Consider the following 21,903-nt stretch of genomic DNA (forward strand, 5'->3'; position numbering starts at 1 on the left):
GCTCCCTGAGCTGCGAGATGAAATCCAGGCTAAAATTACCGTATTAACGGTAATACTGTTAATTGAATCGGCCCCTTAATGTACTTTTATTCAAAAGTTATCAGCTAAATAATACCCTACTTGCCAACTCTCCCGGAATGTCTGGGAGACTCCCAAAATTCTGGTCGGTCCCACGGACTTCCGGGAGAGCAGGCAAGTCTCCCGCATCCTGCAACTGCCTAGCCTAAATGACGCGATTCACGGTGAATTGAGTCATTTATAGCCACGCCCCCATGCATGCTGGTCACGCCCACTTGCGGCGTGCTGTGGAAACCTCCCCTCTACAAATCTTGCGTTTGCTGAGAAAAATACACAATTTGCACTAGTGAATTGTAATTCAAACAATACTGAGTTTTACCATGACATTCCCTTGTAAACTGGGTAACTTATAGGCAATTTAACCTTAACATTTCTCTTGGTGTAATGGTTTTGCACACAAATGTCCTTAACCTTCACGGAGAAAGTACATTTTGTTTAGTGCAGGTGGATTCAATGCCAGCCAGTAGTTCAATGCTACCTCGGGGCAAACTTACAAAGCTGTATCTGCGCTGCCTCGCCTGTTCCCTGTCATATGTTTGGAACTCGGTAACATGGATACAAACCTTGCCACTAAGCCACACCCTGAAGCTATTGTACTATGAGAGAATTATCAGGCATGAATGAGCAGTGAAAGGACAGAACTCAAAATAGATTGAGGAATTGTGCGACAGAGACAGAAAGAAGGGCAGTCTGTGGAAGGCTGAACTCTGAAAGCAGATGTAGTAACCTTCATAGAATATAACATTCTCTAATATATTATTACACAGTCATCTCTTAATATATCCACTGGACAAGTATGAAGGATCAATTAAATAATATGCATAATAATAATAACAGGTAATTGATTAGTTGGATGGACTTATCCCTTCAGCTACCTGGGGCAGCATTTGAAACACCCTCATTCTCATCCCTTACACACCATAAACATGGCGAAAGCTGAATAGGCATGCTGAGCCTTTTAGTCCCACAACAGCTGGAAAGTCCCATGTGACTTAAGCCTCAGTTGGCAGAGGATCATGTGACTTACTTTTAGGCACATCCATGGGGTTGAGGCTGCCCAGCAGGTCCCGGACGTACAGGCCGTCTCCGTCTTCCTTGCTCAGCCAGTTGTTACAGGGGAAGTAGAAGCGCAGATGGGGCCTGTTCATGTCCGTCACAATCGCCCGATCGAGATACCAGCCCGCGTTCATCCCGGTGTTATCGTGCTCAATTCTAGGAACAAGGTTGCGGTTCTTAGGGTATCATTACCTTCTACACAGCGGTCATGTTTTACTTTTTTTCTTGGGATTAGCAAAATCAATAAGTTATAACTCCGCCCAAAACGTATCCTAACGAATTCCACCAAAAAACAATTTGCTAATTCTGAGTGCAGAATCAGGTTGTGTTTCTTTAATATAAATGACTGTGACAGATATAAGAAGAATGTCGGTATTTACCACTTCCCTTGTGTTTTTGTCTTCAGGCTGCTGTTAATGATTTGTGATTCAGAACTACCATGGCAACCACAGTCACATGATGTAGTGAGCAGAGAGGCTTTGGAATGCCCCTCTGAGCTCTGTCTGCACTGTGACATCCTCCTTCTCCCCCCCCCTCTGCCATCACATGACATACTGAGAGCTGTGAGCCTGTGTCTGAGTAGCAGACTGATTGTCAGGCAGTCATTTGTGCATGCCAAGTCCAGAGATTTGTAGGACGATAGCTAAGAACAATCTCCATCAGATGCCTGCTTAAAAAGGTACTTATCTTGATATTTAAAGAAAAAATAAATAAATCTCCTACGTGCTTTAATAAACATGATGTTTATACAGCGTCAAAATGTAATTAGTACTATCAGAGCAATCCATGGGTAATCTATATTATAACATTACTCACTTTAATGTATACAGAATAGGATATAACTCAGATCATTGCTGCTAATAAAGATAAATCTGTAGGAGCGAGTTATTGCATCCTTACTATTGTATGAATTACAGTCACTCCCAGAGGTGACACATTGTGCGCAGGTGTCCAGCGGTTATTTATGATGTACTCAGCGTCTGCCACGGACTATCAGTAAAAGGAATGCACAACGCTCACGCACTGCAATTTATCTCTATAAATACCCGGAAGAAACAACCAGGTGTCTTTTTAACAATATTGTGCAAAATTTTAATCTGAAATTCTTATAAACGTCTCCAATATCACCTACCTACTAACATAATGACATAATAGTCAGTGATTCCCAATCAGTGCAAACACCTTTTGTGTGTTACGATACCAGACTTGAGGGTAAATGTATCAAGCTGAGAGTTTTCCGGCGGGTTTGAAAAACCAATCAGATTCTAGCTATCATTTCTTTAGTACATTCTACAAAATGACAGCTAGAATCTGATTGGTGGCTATAGGCAACATCTCCACTTTTCAAACCCGCCTGAAAACTCTCAGTTTGATACATTTACCCCCTGGAGTCTGTTCATCCAATAAGGAATATGTTACAATACCATTAGACCTAAATTAGCTGTGGTTCCATTTAGTCGTCAGACGTGCTTGTGTTTAATTACGATTCTGGTTTTCTCTACTGCAATATTTTGCCATTAGTGTGTCCTGCAAACAGGATCCTTGTGTCAGCTGTTTCAACAGGTAATATTACAACACTTGGATGATTGAAAACTGTTGGAGTATGCAATTAAGTTTCTGCTGCTAAATAAATGAAACATTGTTTAAAATGTTACTAACTAACCAAGAGATAGTTGTCTGCATAGAAAACAAAGTTATATAGCGCTACATTTAGGCGGGGAGAAAATACTGCTGGTTCAAGAAAGTGTTTCCATATCCATTAATAGTCTAATTATTCCTTCCTAAAGTCTATTAAAGCAGCAATCCCACATAGAAGATTTGTTTTCTTCACGTAGCGAGTTAAGTACCTTTTAAGCATACACATGCAAATCATTATCTCCTTTTCAAAAGCTCCTTTTCAAAATGGCTGCCAGACACAGACACAGTCACTGTGCTACACAGACACAGACTAAGTTACTGTGCTACACAGACACAGGCTCACAGCTCTCAGCCTGTCATGTGATGGCAGAGGGGGGATAAGGAGGATGTCACGGTGCAGACAGAGCTCAGAGGGGAGTTCCAAAGCCCCTCTGCTCCCTATATTATGTGTTATGTGACTGTGGTTGCCATGGTAGTTCAGAATCATAAATCATTATTAGCAGCCTGAAGAAAAATGAACAAGGGAAAATGGTACATAGCAACATTCTTCTTATAGCTGCCACAGTGATTTATGTTAAAATAAACACACCTGATTTTTTTCATAGGGTTGATGCTTAAAGACAATATGTCCTGTTTAAATAAGTACTATATGTTAAATATGAAAACATCAATTAAATATTTTCTGACTTTTTCTGACTTTGACATGTTAAATGCCATTGAGTAGAAAAGTAAAGATATTAAAAATAAATAAACAATGCTATGTTGGTAACAAAAGGAACTAAACAAGAGGAACATCAGAAATATTTTTTAATTGTATCTGTATCTCTCTCCAACTAACACAACAAATGCATGGACATAATGACATCTGCAATAGGGGAAATCAATGAAAGCTGGTAGACAGGTAACTATGGAAACTAGTGTGGTAACCAATAGCAACCAGGTACTTAATGTGATTTTTCTACTACAGTTTAGACAATAAAAGGAAACATCTGATTGGTTATTATACGTTCCAATGGTCACACTTTTGGAGGGACTGTCTTGATTCTTGGACCCTGAAAGGAGGTGGCTTATTGTAAATTAAATGTGTCTAGATGGGCGTGGGCGGGGTTGGTTTAGAATCGAGCTATAAAACGTTATGAGGTGTTGGTTGCCGTGGGTTACACCACCTTTCTGTACACAGTTACCTGTGTCCCAGTTTTCATGACATCTGAACCCAGTTGAAATTCACAGTCCCTACCTTATCTTCTTGATGGGTCCGACATTGTTTGTTTTTACGCGAAACACGTCGGTTTTCGTCCTCTCAAAAGCTGTTCTACTCCTACAACATACACACGTTGGGGGGAGGTTCAGCATCATAATAACATGGGTGAGAAAAACACACAAACAGTACAATAACTCTTACAAACAAAAGACAAAAGAAAAACCACAAAAAAGTAAAATGCGTGGTTAGTGCTGGATCCCAGCGCCAGTCACATGCCATCACAGATTGGGCAAACATCTCATTGGACGATCTTTGGAAGAAATGCAGTTATGGTTTTTATGACGGTCGAGTCGATCAGTTCATACATTGCTTCCAAAAAGTGTTTCTGGTGCACGAAACACCCGTAAGAAGTGTGAAATGAATGAGGATTCCGGGGTGATGGACCCAGCTCCACAATCCTCTCCTCAGTGACACATAGGGGGGTATTTGTGAAAATTGGTGCACAGCTAACTCTGCAGAAAATAGGCTGTAACCCCTAGCAACCAATCAGCTGATTGGTTGCCAGGGATTACAATATCATTTTTGAAATATTTATCTGAGCGCCAGTTTTCAGAAATTACCCCTCCTGGAACTGTATAGAAGTACTGTGGGTATTTTTTTATTTAGAAAACAGAAATCCACTAAGTGCCCATTTAACTCTTAAGCCATGTGTCCTTACCTAGAGACCGAGAAACATGGAAATTATTTAGTGACTCAATATACTATAAGTAGAGGGTTACGTTGAGGTTGGAAAAAGAAAACCATAGATTAATATCAGGGCTGCACTGAATACAGGATTTAGGATACGGTGCAATACTGAATAATTGTGCAACAAATTCTGTTCAATACCAAACTGAATGTGAATCCCAATTTGCATATTAAAATGAAGAGGGAGGAGTCTAGATGAGTGAATTTCATCTGTAATTCTACCACATGGAAGTGAAAACTCTGTGCCCTGTTTATTAAAATTACAGAGAAGTCACAATTCAATTTGGGTTGCTGATCCAAAAGGATTTGTTTGAACCCGGATCAATTGTAACAGCCTTACAAGTCTCTGACACCAACCACCTGACCCAGGATTTCAATCCATCCAACCAAATCCCTATTTCTCAGAAATTTCAGATATAGGCTAACACCTTGCAGGATCTGAAATTATAGATAAACAAAATAGGGTTCGGATTCAGTCAGTTATTTTGCAGAGTTTCATGTAAAGGAGATCAGAACTTCCCAAATATGGATTTGCTGCGTCACTAGTTAATATGTTAAGCGCTTTATATTACTGGTTGAGTTGCAGACAGTAGTAGGACGTCAGTACCTACTGATTCCACTTGGTGGCGCCTCTGACTACATTTCCTGCTGCATTTATTTTTGGTTCTTTAAGAGCAATTACTGATACACCAGAATTATTATAGAACTATAAACTGTAATTAAAAGTGCCGGAGACTGTGAATGCTCGTTTTATGATTGGTGGGTAGTAGCAAAATGAGCTTTTTACATTATTATTTTCTTTAAGTTTCTAAATGTTTGGTTTGCAACTTCTACTCTCTATAATATTTATTGAATGGCAAAATAAGCTTTTATTTAAACAATAAATGTATCAAGAAAAATGTACACTTTAAAAAATAAAATAAAAAAGAATTACCCACCACTACCATCACCACACCAAACTAGTATACCCAATGGATTTCCCATTTCTGGGACCCCAATATACCCCCCCCCCCACCCCACCTATGCCAGTATCAGCCAGTACTTTGAATTAATATAGCGATCTGTGTCCACCTGTGGATCAGCTTATTGGACATCTACAGTACCGTTGCCAACCAATCAGAAGCCAGGTGCCATTGCTATCACTGTGTCGTACCCCACTGTGATTATGGAAGAACTCTTACTTTATTGCTTAGATGCATGGAAAATATAAATTATGTTAGCTAAAATACATTTTGAAAACCCGTGTGGAAGCATGTGAGAGAAAGTGCACTGAATAACCAATGGCAAGCAAGAATGCACTAAAGATCATCAAATAAATGTAGAAATCATTCAGTCATCATCAGACACATCCAGCTCCTAAACTCATCGGCAGAAGTTCAACAAGGAACGTCAGGAAAGTGACTTGATGATTACTTTCTCTCTGCCGCCTTTTTGTTGGATCATTTTGAGATTATTTCTTTCTTGAGTCAACTCAATTGAAATATTTCACCCTACGCAAGAAAGGATGATTCCACCCAAAATGAACAACTCAGAGTGGGATAAGGCAGCACATTTTAAATAGACTGTAACTTTCATCTCCCTGATTCTCCAAGACAGAGGATGAATGGGGAGGTCAAAGGGGAGGGGCTTTGACAACTACACTTGCAGTTTTAGAAAAAAAAAATGTATCTCCTGCTCAGACCATTACAAGCATCAGAATAGTTCATAATGATTCCTAGAAGATCATCATTTTTTGCAATATGGAACTTAATGAGATTGAACAATGTGTAAGTCCACAGCAGTCAAACTAAAGCTGACATTTTTCTACCATAAAACGAATGCTAACATCCGATTGGCTGCTTATAGACAATAAAAAAACACCCACAGTACGCTATATATATTCTCATTTCCACTACGTTTCCAGCCAACATCACATAAATACATCTACTTTATCTCAGCGAACACTTACATTTAAAAAAAAATGAAATACATTTACGTCAATAATTTTGCCATAAACGAATTATTGTAAACCAAGCCAGTAATAATTCATTTTAGATTCTGTAGATTAGTTTTTATATAAATATTGTAGCAAATTTATCTATACAATAGAGAAGATTACCTCTCTCGTCTCATAAAACATATCAATCTTCCATTACAACTTTAATTTTCTGTGCAACATTAGAGGATTTCTTTTGAACATAACATTAACTAGGACAATATGGCAAAACTATTCAATGAAAAGTATTTTTTTTTTCTTCAACCTGATTTTTCAAAGCACATTAAATACATGAAAATTGCACTTATGACCGGGAGTTTTTTTTCTTAAACCAAGATAGGCGGCATCTTCACAGCCTGGGTGTTGTTGAACTATAATATAACCCCCATTGTCACATGCAGAGGTGACGAATAGGAAGTGTAGTTCAACGCCAAGGCCACGAGCGACACCTGCGCTAGACGAGCCGCAAGCGGTACTGTAATTTGTCATGTATTTGACTACCAGCGTAACCAACAAACTACTTCTGACAGCCCGAGGCTGAGAGGAGAGTTTGCCCTGACGAGTCCTAACAGCGAGTGCCAGGACTAAGTAATGATTCTGGGTACGGAACATGATAGTCTTCTCTTTGTACTGTTTAAAAAGAAAAATAATTAGCATGCTTACACAGGATCAACATTTAGCCTGAAAATACAGAAAGTTCCATCTTTTTTTGCCATACAGGAAATGGAATGTTGTAGAACTCGGTAAATAACGGTTTTGTTGTCGTCACACAATGGAGGCAGCCATTTTGTTGGTGGAGCCAATCTTCCTGAGAATGCAGCCAACCAATTCACCAGGAAGCGACGGTGTCACGCAATACCTAATGAGTTGTCAGGTGGCACGCCTAGATTGGCCATACTTGCCTCGTTGGCTTCAGGGAGATCCCGGGGGAGGTGGGCGTGCGGGAGCGGGGCTTGATGAATTGCATCATTTTAACCCCGCTCCCTTAACGATTGTCACAATTGTGGCCAATTACATCAGGGGGCCGGGCTAAGATTATGCAATATTTGCGTCATTAAGCCCCCATCCTGCTCTCCCGGGAAGTATCACAGAAATGTGGGAGTCTCCCGGACATTCCGGGAGAGTAGGCAACTATGCGGTAAAGAAAAGCAGCTAATGAATCTCTACAGACTGAAGTGTCTTTTATATTTCTGTCTCCATTACTGAAGTCATGTTGTCTTACCTGTCAGTCTTTGATTAAATCTTGGTCTCCATGAAAATGGCCACCTCCTTAGGCATCAATACATGGACATAGGACACAATTTCTGAAATGTGTCATCATGCCACAGATGGCGAAGCCAACCACGTCTTGTACTGGCTCAGTATCAGGGAGAATGCCGGACTCTTCAGGGAGTGAGGGAGATCACCCCTATTTCAGGGAGTCTCCCTGACATTCAGGAAGAGTCGGCAAGTATGAGATTGGCCCCACCCACAAAATGGCTGCCTCCATTGTGACAGCTCCATTTTATTTTTTATTTCAATTTTATTAGAAAAAAAGAAATGTGCAGAGTGTTAGTTATTGTTAAGGTTTCAGTCTCTAGTTTAGTAACTGTTTAGTAAATTGCTACGCAGAGAGCATTTAGTGAATGGCTAATCCTCTTCATGGACACCAATAGCAACAGCGCCACCTACAGTCTATAACCTCCCCACCCCCTAAAAAATACATACAGCAAAATCAAACCGATATAACAGAAACTAAAAAGTTTCTCTAATAAAACACTAGCACATTCCAAGTGCAATTATATATAATGACATTCAATATATGCACATTTGTGTCATCCAATGTTACATCATTTATTATGCTATATAAATGTTGTATTCGGCAAAGAAGACTCCTCTAATACTCTAGCCCTCGTCTACTGCTCCTGAGAAATATTTAATGCAGGTTTCTGTCTATGAAAAGGATTTAAACAGGCTCTAGAGTTGGACTTTACTGCAGAAGGGGAACAAGGTCCCGTACACCCATTATAACCTTATAATTTGAAAGGATTGTGATGAGAGAGGGGGGCGATCAGCCTGGAAAGCGGACAGAGTCTTAATCCTTTGACGTGACTAATCGCCGGAGGCGGAGGATCATTCAGGGAGATTCCTGGCACCAGGCGGCCAGCGACCGTCTGATTGTCGCTGCTCGCCCGAGCGAGGACTCTGACAGATGAGAATTACACAACGCTAATTCTCAACGTATGGCAAAAGAAGCTTTAGAAATCCCAATGTATTTTCTTTACCAGTTCCCATTTCACTTTCTGCACAGTGTTAAGTCTTGTTCTACTGCTCCTAATACTCAGAGCACTGCGGTTACCTCTTCTCTGTGCTGTGACAAGGATAAAACACAATGTAACACGTAAAGAACACACTGTTTCATGCTGATAATTCTACACTTGTGATAACAGACTGCAACAAAATATCAATTAAAAACTACAGCAATTGATTTTTTACTAAATAACAGTTTATTTTATCCATTTTAATAACATATAGGATAATTCTATTTCCCTGCAAATTAAAAAGTCTTGGCACCACAACCTATGTTATTGTGCAACAATGTTCTTACCCAGGTTTCTCTGGTTATCTGTCAATTGTAACAATATGTATTTTTGTAACAAGTACCTAACTCAGCTTCTAACGACAGTTGTTAAATAACTGGAGATAAAAGAAAATTCTGCAACTGTTTCCCTCATTTATTTTGTCTGAATTTTTAGAATGATTTATTTTTATTTTTAACATGAATTAGCTCATGCAACTCAGGTTATGACCATTGTAAGCTAATAGGGTGGAGACAGGAGCAAAACATTATCACACAGGACATGATGAGACTAGGGGAATGAGTCATGTTGTCAGGTCTACATTCATAGGAATGCGGGAATCCTCCATAGATAACAATAGAACAGTGACATCTACTGGGCAATTAACAATAAAAAAAGTTGTGCCATTACCTTGTCATTAAGGCAACTCACAGCTGTTTTACACCTCGAAAATAACGCTAAACTTATATTGAAATAAGTGTCCACTATTTTTTAGTCTTGTGTCCAATCTGACTAAAAAGACAATTCCCCCACACCCTGTGAATTATATGTAAGCTGGGTCAACAAGGTTTGTTAAAAGGAGAATTGACATAAAATGAAAATAAAACATATTCAGCTCTTTTAATGTAATCAAAGTGGACTTGTCACTTACACACAGTGGATGCAGCCATTTTGTGTGTGCTTAACCGCTTTGTATCCTATCAATAGCTCATACAGTTCCAGGAATCAGTTCCTGACAAAGAAATATATGGGCAAACTGGTATTCACGAGGTACTGGTTTACCGTGAACTGATATTCTAATGGATATTGGCTCCAACCACAAGATGGCTGCCTCCACTCTGTGTAGGTGACAGGTCCACTTTAAAACAGCAAAATTTAAAGAAACAAAATCAGGACATGGAAATCATAGTCACTCAGTGGCGCTTGTCGGATTCCAGCATTGTATATGTTAGTTTGCACCTTGAAACTGAAATATTATTTTTTTCTATGCCCTAAATTTTGTTTTTCCCTGTCCTTTAAAAAAAAAAAAAAAAAAAAAGTAACCTTTCACCATATTTAATTACATTTACAAAAAAAACTGTCCTGATTCATTAAGGAAAGTAAAGCAAAAAAAGAGTAACTTTGCACCTTGGCAAAACCATGTTGTATTGGAGGGGGAGGTACATTTAAAATGTGGGGACAGAGTTATAGTTGGGGTAGGGCATGTCCTAGATCAACTTTAAATTTCAGTGTAAAAATAAAGCTATCAAGTATTTGTGTCCTACATGAAAAAACAGACAGTATTTTCCTTATGTGAAAAATAATAAACTAATCTGCACCCCTGGTTATGTCCAGGAGAAAACGTACTCATTTTTTTGCTTTATTTTCCTTAATGAATTAGGCCCAACATGTTTAAAGAGACAAAGGGTTTTTTTTTTTTTTTTTTTTTATAGAACTCTATTTATAATAACATAAGTATGGTGCATGTGCTGTAACCCGTAGCGACCAATCAGATATCAGCTATCATTAGTGTGACTAATACTGACTGCTAAATGCTGGTATCTGATTGGTTGCTATGGGTTACAGTGCTTTGCACCATGTTATTAAATAGGCCCAAGATTGTCCATAGAAGAAGAGTGAACCTGCTTTACTAGAAGCAGAATGGTCAGTTCAATCCACAATAAAGGGACATTTGGGGCAGGGGCCACGTTACATGTGAACAGTTACTGCAGATCGATAGATCTATAGATTACTCTGAAATGACACTGAGGACAGGGCCACAATATGGAGTAATGGATGAAATGGTCTGTGCTATAATACATAATTCTACTTACCTAATGTCTGCCATTTCCCTAAATCCATCAAGTCTCCCCAAGGGCTCCAAAAATTCTGTGACGAACTTGTACTACTTTTTTTTTTGCCAATGCCCCTCCCCCAAGTGGTAAATGCATGTAGGAGGGGCATCGACAACACTACCGCCTGTTTGCAATATGCCGCACACGCTAAGGGCACAATAATACTCACTTGCTGGTGAGATGAATCTTGGGAGTAATTCCAAGCTCCCCAAAGAGCGTGATAAAGACATTGGCGTCAGTGCCGGCTCCACGAACATCCCCAGTTATGGTGACCACTTCATAAACTATAATGAGGAGAGAGTAAAGACTGTGAACTCAGACGATATTATCAATTGTTGTAATGTTATGAGCACAATATTAGGCTACGATTGTTCTAAAAGCCCAGAACACATCACTATTTATAGCTAAGCCTAGAAGGTGTTGAAGCTGGACCCTTCCATAGCTGGTGACATTCAGCTTGTGAACAACGAGTGCGCACTCAGAGGTTTTCGCTCCATTCACAAGTCAGAGCTTTACTCACAGGTTTGAGATTTACTCACAGGTCTGATCTCCAATTACAGGTCTGAGCTTTACTCAGACATCTGAGCTTCACTCACAGGTCTGAGCTTTACTCACAGGTCTGAGCTCCACTCACAGGTCTGAACTTTACTCGCGGGTCTGAGCTCATTTCTCCTGGCAACATCTCAGAAATAGAATCAATCAGGTGAAGTCATTTTATTGATGTATGAGAAATGAGAGACTGGTCTGATCATCTACCTATAATTCGGGAAATTTCAGGATCTGACACTGCGATTAAAAGGTCCCAGTTACCAGGATGCCAGGTGCCCGTTGGCATCCTGGTAACTGGGACCTTTTAATCGCAGGTGGACTGAACAGCGGGGTTTTGGATAGATGGTGACAAATGTTGTTCCAGTCTAGCTAGCCTAGCTTCCCGTAAGAGACAGCACTCCACCATCACGGTTACTATGCCATGTAACGTGTCGATACCCAACTGACATAGCCGTCATGCTAACATCCAATTAAACAGTCATACATGCTGGGACTGCCCTCTGTATTCTGTGTAATTAAAATGCATTGAATAGCAAAATGCAAATACCAGACCAGTAGGTGTCCCATCCTCCTACATTGTAATATAGTTATCTGCAGGGCAGATATTCCTTATGAAAACAAAGGAATGAACTAATGAATGGATGAATGAATGGTTTCCTCATATGAAATATAACATAGGTTACTTACTCCCATCTCATTATATTGTTGGTTACATTACAGGGGATGGAGACCCCCAGCTGCATTGCAGAATGTACCATGAATGGCCGGGGCCATTGGTGTAGTATTGACCTTGCTTGTAGATGGACGGAGGTTCGCTGAGCCGATGACTGACAGCAGAGACATAGATAGAGGTGCAGACGAGATACGGTGAGATCCGAGTGGGAGATTGGTGAGTTATACGGAGACAGTGAGGTCATTTATGGGCATGCTGGGAGCAATAGTGCGCCAACACAAATCTGTTGAGTGAATCCCCTGCATGTATGAGAGAGTGATGCCAGGGACCCCGAGCATAATACAAGAGCCCGGGTACCTGTCTATAGGGGAAGGAACAGAGGACACCTAAGTGAAGTGGGAAGAAGCTGATGCTGGGAGATCAGAGCAGTGTGGACATCGGGAGTGGGCGTGGTTATCTCCGCAGCATTGAGTGTCAGCTCTTGTGCACCATCTAAGAGGCACTGTGTAGTTATAGTGTAAGTACTAAGTATGTGCTGTGTATTATGTGGACAAGATGGTCTGGTACCCACTAGGATTATGTGTCTCCAAAAACATACTGCTAGGTTAATTGGCTGCTATTAAATTGCCCTTAGTATCTCTCGTTCTGTCTGTGTGTGTGTTAGGGGATTTAGACTGTAAGCTCCAATGGGGCAGGGACTGATGTGAGTGAGTTCTCTGTACAGCGCTGCGGAATTAGTGGCGCTATATAAGTAAATGGTGATGATGATGATGTGTCCTGATCTCCCAGACAGCATCAGTAAAGAAATAGAAAACAAAGAATACAGTGCACAAGTTTTAAGCAAATATGTAAAATTAAACAGGGAGGTGATAAAACGCCAGAAGACTTCAAACTGAAAACCAAATAGTGCAAGTATTAGCACAGGTAATAACACAGATAATAACACAGGTAATAATGCAGTAAACAGCACAGGCATTAACGCAGGTAACAGTGCCAGTAATAGTGTGGATAATAGCACAGGTAACATAGTAACATAGTAACATAGTAACATAGTTGATGAGGCTGAAAAAAGACACCAGTCCATCAACTTCAACCTATTTTGGATCTCCTGCGATCCTGCACTTATGTTTGAAATTGATCCAGAGTAAGCAACCGCCAATCTGTTTCAATTGTGAAAATCCCCCCAGACCCAATATTGCAATCCTATTTCTTCCCTATATCCACTACTATCTTTCATTTTAATTAACGGTCGTATCCCTGGATACACCTTTCCGCTAAAAAATTGTCTAACCCTTTCTTAAACATATCTATTGAATCTGTCATCACAACCTTCCCTGGCAATGAGTTCCATATCTTGACTGCCCTTACTGTAAAGAACCCCTTCCTTTGCTGGTTGTGAAATTTCCTCTCCTCTAACCTTAGGGGGTGACCGCGTGTCCTGTGTATAGTCCTTGGGGTAAAAAGTTCTCATGAAAGTTCTCTGTATTGACCCTTAATTTATTTGTACATAGTAATCATATCTCCCCTTAGACGCCTCTTTTCTAAACATGCCTAAACTGGCTAACCTTTCCTCATAACTTAATGACTCCATCACCTTTATCAATTTTGTCGCCCTTCTCTGAACCCTTTCTAATTCCAAATTATCTTTTTATAGAGTGGTGCCCAGAACTGTACTGCATATTCAAGATGAGGTCTTACCAACGATTTATACAGTGGCAAAATTACACTGTCTTCCCTTGCATCTATGCCCCTTTTTATGCATGCCAATACTTTGTTTGCCCTTGCAGCTGCTGCTTGACATTGAGCACTATTGCTAAGTCTACTGTCTACTAGCACTCCCAAATCCTTTTCCATTATAGATTCTCCTAAATTAATTCCATTTAATTTATAGATTGTGTTCTTGTTCTTGATCCCTAAATGCATAACCTTACATTTATCTATGTTATACCCCATATTCCATTTGGCCGCCCAATCCTCCAGTTTATTTAAGTCTCTCTGTAGAGAAGCTACATCTTGCTCTGATTTTATTACCTTACAGAGCTTAGTGTCATCTGCAAAAATGTAAACTTTACTCTCTAAACCATTACCAAGGTCATTAATAAATATATATAAAAAGGAGTGTCCCAGCAGGTACACCACTTAAAACTTTTGACCAATTAGAAAATTCTTTAACCAGTTTTTGATCCAAGTACAAAAATTGTTTCCTAGACCCAGTTCCCTTATTTTGTAAACCAACCTCTTGTGTGGCACTGTATCAAAGGCCTTTGCAAAATCTAAGTAGACCACATCTACTGTGCTGCCCTGATCTAAGTTCCCACTAACTTCCTCGTAGAACTAATTCGATTAGTTTGACATAACCTATCCCTCACAAATCCACGCTGATTCCCACAAATAATCTTATTGCGCACCAAGTAATCCTGAATACTATCCCTTAATATACCGTCCAGTAGTTTCCCCACTATAGATGTCAGGCTTACAGGTCTATAATTTCCTGGTTGTGATCTCGTCCCCTTTTTAAACAACGGCACATCTGTTATTCGCCAATCCCTTGGTACTGAGCCTGATGAGATTTAATCTATGAAAATTTAGAATAGCGGTCTAGCTATTTCTGAGTTTAGCTCCATAAGAACCCTTGGGTGTATGCCATCTGGACCTGGAGCTTTATTTATCTTAATATTCTTCAGTCACCTTTGGATTTCTTCCTTTGTCAGTCAAGTATTAATTAATGGTACAGTTAAATTTCTGTTTTTATGTATTATTCCTACCATTTGTTTCTCTCTAGTAAATACTGAAGAAAAGAAAGTGTTTAATACCTCTGCTTTTTCCTAAATATCATTTATCAATTCACCTATCTCACTTCTTAGGGGTCTTATATTATCTTTTTTAATCCTTTTGCCATTTATATGCTTAAAACACTTTTTGGGGTTTGTCTTACTTTCTTTTGCAACTTGTTTTTATTTATTTTTAATTTAGTCAATCTAATTTCCTTTTTGCATGTTTTATTACATTCCTTGTACCTACGGAAGGACTCCTCTGACCCTTCAGACTTAAACAATTTAAATGCACGCTTCTTCCTTTGCATTTCTTCCCTTACCTTTTTATTTAGCCACATTGGTTTAGACTTAATTCTTTTACATTTATTTCCCATAGGAATGAACTTATACGTGTATGTTTCCAACGACATTTTAAAGACAGCCCACATTTCTTCCGTATTGTTTCCTTCAAAAACTTTATTCCAGTCTATGTAATTTATAGACTCCTTTAGCATATTAAAATTTACCTTTCTAAAGTTTAAAGTCCTAGTTGATCCCTTATACCGTTGTTTCAGGAAACTAATTTCAAATGAGACCATATTATGATCACTGTTTCCCAAGTGTTCCCTTACTTGAATATTTGATATTACGTCTACATTGTTTGTTATTACTAGGTCCAATATAGTCCGGTTCCTAGTTGGTTCCTCTACTAATTGGGACATGTAATGGTCTTTTAGCGTGCACAGAAACCTGTTGCCTCTAGTTGTACCTCAGGTCTCAGTACTGCAATCGATGTCCGGATAATTAAAATCCCCCATAATTAAAACTTGACCTAGTTGTGTAGCCTTTTCAATTTGCTGTAGAAGTTGGACTTCCTCACTCATACTAATATCTGGCGGTTTATAGCATATCCCTATCAGAAACTTCTCTGAACTTTTTCCTCCGCTGGATATTTCCACCCACAATGCCTCTATATTATCACCAATATTCTCGTAAATAACTTCCTGAATATTTGGTTTGAACGCTGGTTTAACATAAAGACATACTCCTCCTCCCCTTTTATTTACCCTATCCCTCCTGAAGAGAGAATAGCCTTCCAAGTTGACTGCCCAGTCATGTGTATCATCCCACCAGGTGTCCGTAATACCTATAATATCATACTGCTCATTCATTGCTACTAGTTCTAACTCCCCCATTTTACCTGTCAGGCAAACATACACTTAAGTCTATTGCCTCACTTAGGTATTCCACTTTGCTGTAACAAGGACCTCTCCTTATCGGCTATGCTTCCCTTTCCCCCCTCTCCACCCCCTTGACTCTTGTTAAATTCCTCCTTACTACTCTCAATGTCTATCCCATAAATAATTGCTTGCCCCTCCCCCCCCAGAGCCTAGTTTAAAATCTCCTCCAACCTTCTAACCATCCTCTCCCCTAGCACAGCAGCCCCCTCCTCATTCAGGTGCAATCCATCTCGACAATAAAGATGGCAACTGACTGTGAAATCAGCCCAGTGCTCTAAGAATCCAAAACCCTCCTTCCTACACCAATCTTTTAGCCACGCTTTAACCAGAGTTTTGCCATTAAAGAGTGTTTTACATTATAGCCTTGGAGGTATAAGTCTAATTTATCGATTGTTATTGTATCACTGGATATACACTCTTGTGAAGCTCCTTCCAGCGCTGTTTGTTTCCCGGAGATGTAACACCAGCTGCGGGTGGTGACTCACTTTTGAAGTGTGAAGACATTTGTAACGCCAGGAGTCATTAGTTTGTGGTTAGTGCAGATAATAACAAAGGTAAAAACACAGGTAATAGCGCAGGTAATAACACAGGTAATAGCGCAGGTAATAACACAGGTAATAGCGCAGGTAATAACACAGGTAATAGCGCAGGTAATAACACAGGTAATAGCGCAGGTAATAACACAGGTAATAGCGCAGGTAATAACACAGGTAATAGCGCAGGTAATAACACAGGTAATAACACAGGTAATAACACAGGTAATAACACAGGTAATAGCGCAGGTAATAACACAGGTAATAACACAAGTAATAACGCAGGTAATAACACAGGTAATAACACAGGTAATAACACAGGTAATAACACAGGTAGCAGAGGCGAACGCAGGATTTAGAAGGGGGGGTTTCCACCCCCGGGAAAAAAAAATAGAGCGAGAGAGAGCGCAGCAGCTCCATTTCAGCGAGTCTGAATTCTACAGCAGCCGCAGCGCTGCCAAGAAGCATCCGCGGCAGTGCTGTATTATACTACAATACAGCACTGCCGCGGACGCTTCTTTGACAGCGCCATAGCTGCTGTGAAGTACCGGTGGTTCCCGGAGGGGAAGGGGTTTCTGGAGAACCAGAAACCCCCCCTGCGTGCGCCACTGGGTAATAGCGCAGGTAATAACTCGGGTAAGAGTGCACGAAAAAGCACAGGAAATAGCGCTGGTAATGAAACAGGTAATAACACAGGTAATAGTGCAGGTAATAGTGCAGGTAATAACACAGGTAATAGTGCAGTAAACAGCACAGGTAATAGTGCAGGTAATAGTGCAGGTAATAGTGCAGGTAATAGCGCAGGTAATAGTGCAAGTAATAGCGCAGGTAATAGCGCAGGTAATAGTGCAGGTAATAGCGCAGGTAATAGTGCAGGTAATAGTGCAGGTAATAATGCAGGTAATAGTGCAAGTAATAGCGCAGGTAATAGCACAGGTAATAGCGCAGGTAATAGCGCAGGTAATAGTGCAGGTAATAGTGCAGGTAATAACACAGGTAATAGCGCAAGTAATAGTGCAGGTAAAAGTGCAGGTAATAACACAGGTAATAGCGCAGGTAATAGTGCAGGTAATAACACAGGTAATAGCGCAAGTAATAGTGCAGGTAATAGTGCAGGTAATAACACAGGTAATAGCGCAAGTAATAGTGCAGGTAATAGCGCAGGTAATAGCTCAGGTAATAGTGCAGGTAATAGTGCAGGTAATAGTGCAGGTAATAGCGCAGGTAATAACACAGGTAATAGTGCAGGTAATAACACAGGTAATAGTGCAGGTAATAGCGTAGGTAATAGTGCAGGTAATAGTGCAGTTAATAACACAGGTAATAACACAGGTAATAGTGCAGGTAATAACACAGGTAATAACACAGGTAATAGTGCAGGTAATAGCGCAGGTAATAGTGCAGGTAATAGTGCAGGTAATAATGCAGGTAATAGTGCAAGTAATAGCGCAGGTAATAGCACAGGTAATAGCGCAGGTAATAGCGCAGGTAATAGTGCAGGTAATAGTGCAGGTAATAACACAGGTAATAGCGCAAGTAATAGTGCAGGTAATAGTGCAGGTAATAACACAGGTAATAGCGCAGGTAATAACACAGGTAATAGCGCAAGTAATAGTGCAGGTAATAGTGCAGGTAATAACACAGGTAATAGCGCAAGTAATAGTGCAGGTAATAGCGCAGGTAATAGCTCAGGTAATAGTGCAGGTAATAGTGCAGGTAATAGTGCAGGTAATAGCGCAGGTAATAACACAGGTAATAGTGCAGGTAATAACACAGGTAATAGTGCAGGTAATAGCGTAGGTAATAGTGCAGGTAATAGTGCAGTTAATAACACAGGTAATAACACAGGTAATAACGCAGGTAATAGTGCAGGTAATAGCGCAGGTAATAGTGCAGGTAATAGCGCAGGTAATAGTGCAGGTAATAGCGCAGGTAATAGTGCCGGTAATAGCACAGGTAATAGTGCAGGTAATAACACAGGTAATAGTGCAGGTAATAGCGTAGGTAATAGTGCAGGTAATAGTGCAGTTAATAACACAGGTAATAACACAGGTAATAGTGCAGGTAATAACACAGGTAATAACACAGGTAATAGTGCAGGTAATAACACAGGTAATAGTGCAGGTAATAGCGCAGGTAATAGTGCAGGTAATAGCACAGGTAATAGTGCAGGTAATAACACAGGTAATAGCGAAAGTAATAGTGCAGGTAATAGCGCAGGTAATAGCGCAGGTAATAGTGCAGGTAATAGTGCAGGTAATAACACAGGTAATAGCGCAGGTAATAGCGCAAGTAATAGTGCAGGTAATAGTGCAGGTAATAGCACAGGTAATAGCGCAGGTAATAGTGCAGGTAATAGCGCAGGTAATAGCGCAAGTAATAGCGCAAGTAATAGCGCAGGTAAAAGCTCAGGTAATAGTGCAGGTAATAGCGCAGGTAATAGCGCAGGCAATAGCGCAAGTAATAGCGCAGGTAATAGCGCAGGTAATAGCTCAGGTAATAGTGCAGGTAATAGCGCAGGTAATAGCGCAGGTAATAGCGCAGGTAATAGTGCAGGTAATAGCGCAGGCAATAGTGCAGGTAATAGCACAGGTAATAGTGCAGGTAATAGCGCAGGTAATAGTGCAGGTAATAGCGCAGGTAATAGCACAGGTATTAGTGCAGGTAATAGTGCAGGCAATAGTGCAGGTAATAGTGCAGGTAATAGTGCCGGTAATATCACAAGTAAAAGCGCAGGTAATAGCGCAGGTAATAGTGCAGGTAATAGCACAGGTAATAGCGCAGGTAATAGTGCAGGTAATAGCGCAGGTAATAGCGCAGGTAATAGCGCAAGTAATAGTGCAGGTAATAGTGCAGGTAAAAGCGCAGGTAATAGTGCAGGTAATAGTGCAAGTAATAGTGCAGGTAATAGCGCAGGTAATAGCGCAGGTAATAGTGCAGGTAATAGTGAAGGTAATAGCGCAGGTAATAGTGCAGGTAATAGTGCAGGTAATAACGCAGGTAATAGTGCAGGTAATAGTGCAGGTAATAGCGCAGGTAATAGGGCAGGTAATAGCGCAGGTAATAGTGCAGGTAATAGCGCAGGTAATAGCACAGGTAATAGCACAGGTAATAGCGCAGGTAATAGCGCAGGTAATAGCACAGGTAATAGCACAGGTAATAGCGCAGGTAATAGTGCAGGCAATAGTGCAGGTAATAGTGCAGGTAATAGTGCCGGTAATATCACAAGTAATAGCGCAGGTAATAGCGCAGGTAATAGTGCAGGTAATAATACAGGTAATAGCGCAGGTAATAGCGCAAGTAATAGTGCAGGTAATAGCGCAGGTAATAGTGCAGGTAATAGCGCAGGTAATAGTGAAGGTAATAGTGCCGGTAATATCACAAGTAATAGCGCAGGTAATAGTGCAGGTAATAACGCAGGTAATAGTGCAGTTAATAGTGCAGTTAATAGTGCAGTTAATAGTGCAGGTAATAGTGCAGGTAATAACACAGGTAATAGCGCAGGTAATAGCGCAAGTAATAGTGCAGGTAATAGTGCAGGTAATAGCGCAGGTAATAGCGCAGGTAATAGTGCAGGTAATAACGCAGGTAATAGTGCAGGTAATAGTGCAGGTAATAGTGCAGGTAATAACACAGGTAATAATAGTGCAGGTAATAGTGCAGGTAATAACACAGGTAATAGCGCAGGTAATAGCGCAAGTAATAGTGCAGGTAATAGTGCAGGTAATAGTGCAGGTAATAGCGCAGGTAATAGTGCAGGTAATAGCGCAGGTAATAGCGCAAGTAATAGTGCAGGTAATAGTACAGGTAATAGTGCAGGTAATAGTGCAGGTAATAGTGCAGGTAATAGTGCAGGTAATAGCGCAGGTAATAGCACAGGTAATAGCACAGGTAATAGTGCAGGTATTAGTGCACGTAATAGTGCCGGTAATATCACAAGTAATAGTGCAGGTAATAGTGCAGGTAATATCACAAGTAATAGCGCAGGTAATAGTGCAGGTAATAACGCAGGTAATAGTGCAGGTAATAGTGCAGGTAATACTGCAGGTATTAGTGCAGGTAATAGTGCAGGTAATAGTGCACGTAATAGTGCCGGTAATATCACAAGTAATAGTGCAGGTAATAACGCAGGTAATAGTGCAGGTAATAGTGCAGGTAATAGCTCAGGTAATAGTGCCGGTAATATCACAAGTAATAACACAGATAATAGCGCAGGTAATAGCACAGGTAATAACACAGGTAATAGTGCAGGTAATAGCGCAGGTAATAGTGCAGGTAATAGCGCAGGTAATAGTGCAGGTAATAGCGCAGGTAATAGTGCAGGTAATAGCGCAGGTAATAGCGCAGGTAATAGTGCAGGTAATAGTGCAGGTAATAGTGCAGGTAATAGCACAGGTAATAGCGCAGGTAATAGCACAGGTAATAGCGCAGGTAATAGCACAGGTAATAGTGCAGGTAATAGCACAGGTAATAGCACAGGTAATAGCACAGGTAATAGCACAGGTAATAGCACAAGTAATAGTGCACATAACAGTGCAGTTAATAGCACAGATAATAATAATAATAATAATAATAATAATAATAGCACATTTAGGGAATTATAGCAGCAGCCACGTGCAGACTCTGAAGTTTATCGTCACAACGGTACGTGAATGGCGACTACAGACAGTGAGGGAGCGACGTCGAGGTGGAATCCAAGGGGAAAAATGAAACAGGGAACTGTCTCCATCTAGAGTCCTCATAATTACTATTGGTACTAATTTATAAGGTGCCAGAGTGCCCCACAGCACCAGTCAGAGGGGAAAGCAGGACATACATAAAACAGGGACATACATAAAACAGGGACATACATAAAACAGGGACATACATAAAACAGGGACATACATAAAACAGGGACATACTGTACATAAATCAGCGACATACAAGGTAGGCAAAATAACAGCTCATGACAGAGCTCACATTCTAATCATAGTAATATAATAATAATATAATCTGCAAGCTGTAAAGTGCTCTGTTCTTGGTCACATACACGAGTCAGTGTTTCCTTTTCTATTTGTCACAGTTTA

The 21,903-nt window shown here is 40.3% G+C and overlaps 1 protein-coding gene across 1 annotated transcript in view; it reads right to left on the reverse strand.

Moving 5' to 3' along the window:
• The window catches only part of LOXHD1 (lipoxygenase homology PLAT domains 1), a 167,171-nt gene that overhangs the window by 90,600 nt on the left and 54,668 nt on the right, over positions 1 to 21,903 (reverse strand). Inside the window, 3 exon segments of the mRNA XM_075186070.1 lie at positions 1,106 to 1,290; positions 4,010 to 4,090; positions 11,258 to 11,372. Coding sequence (XP_075042171.1) covers positions 1,106 to 1,290; positions 4,010 to 4,090; positions 11,258 to 11,372 — 381 coding nt within the window.

Source organism: Mixophyes fleayi, chromosome 1, assembly GCF_038048845.1.
Source record: "Mixophyes fleayi isolate aMixFle1 chromosome 1, aMixFle1.hap1, whole genome shotgun sequence".
Taxonomy (NCBI): domain Eukaryota; kingdom Metazoa; phylum Chordata; class Amphibia; order Anura; family Limnodynastidae; genus Mixophyes; species Mixophyes fleayi.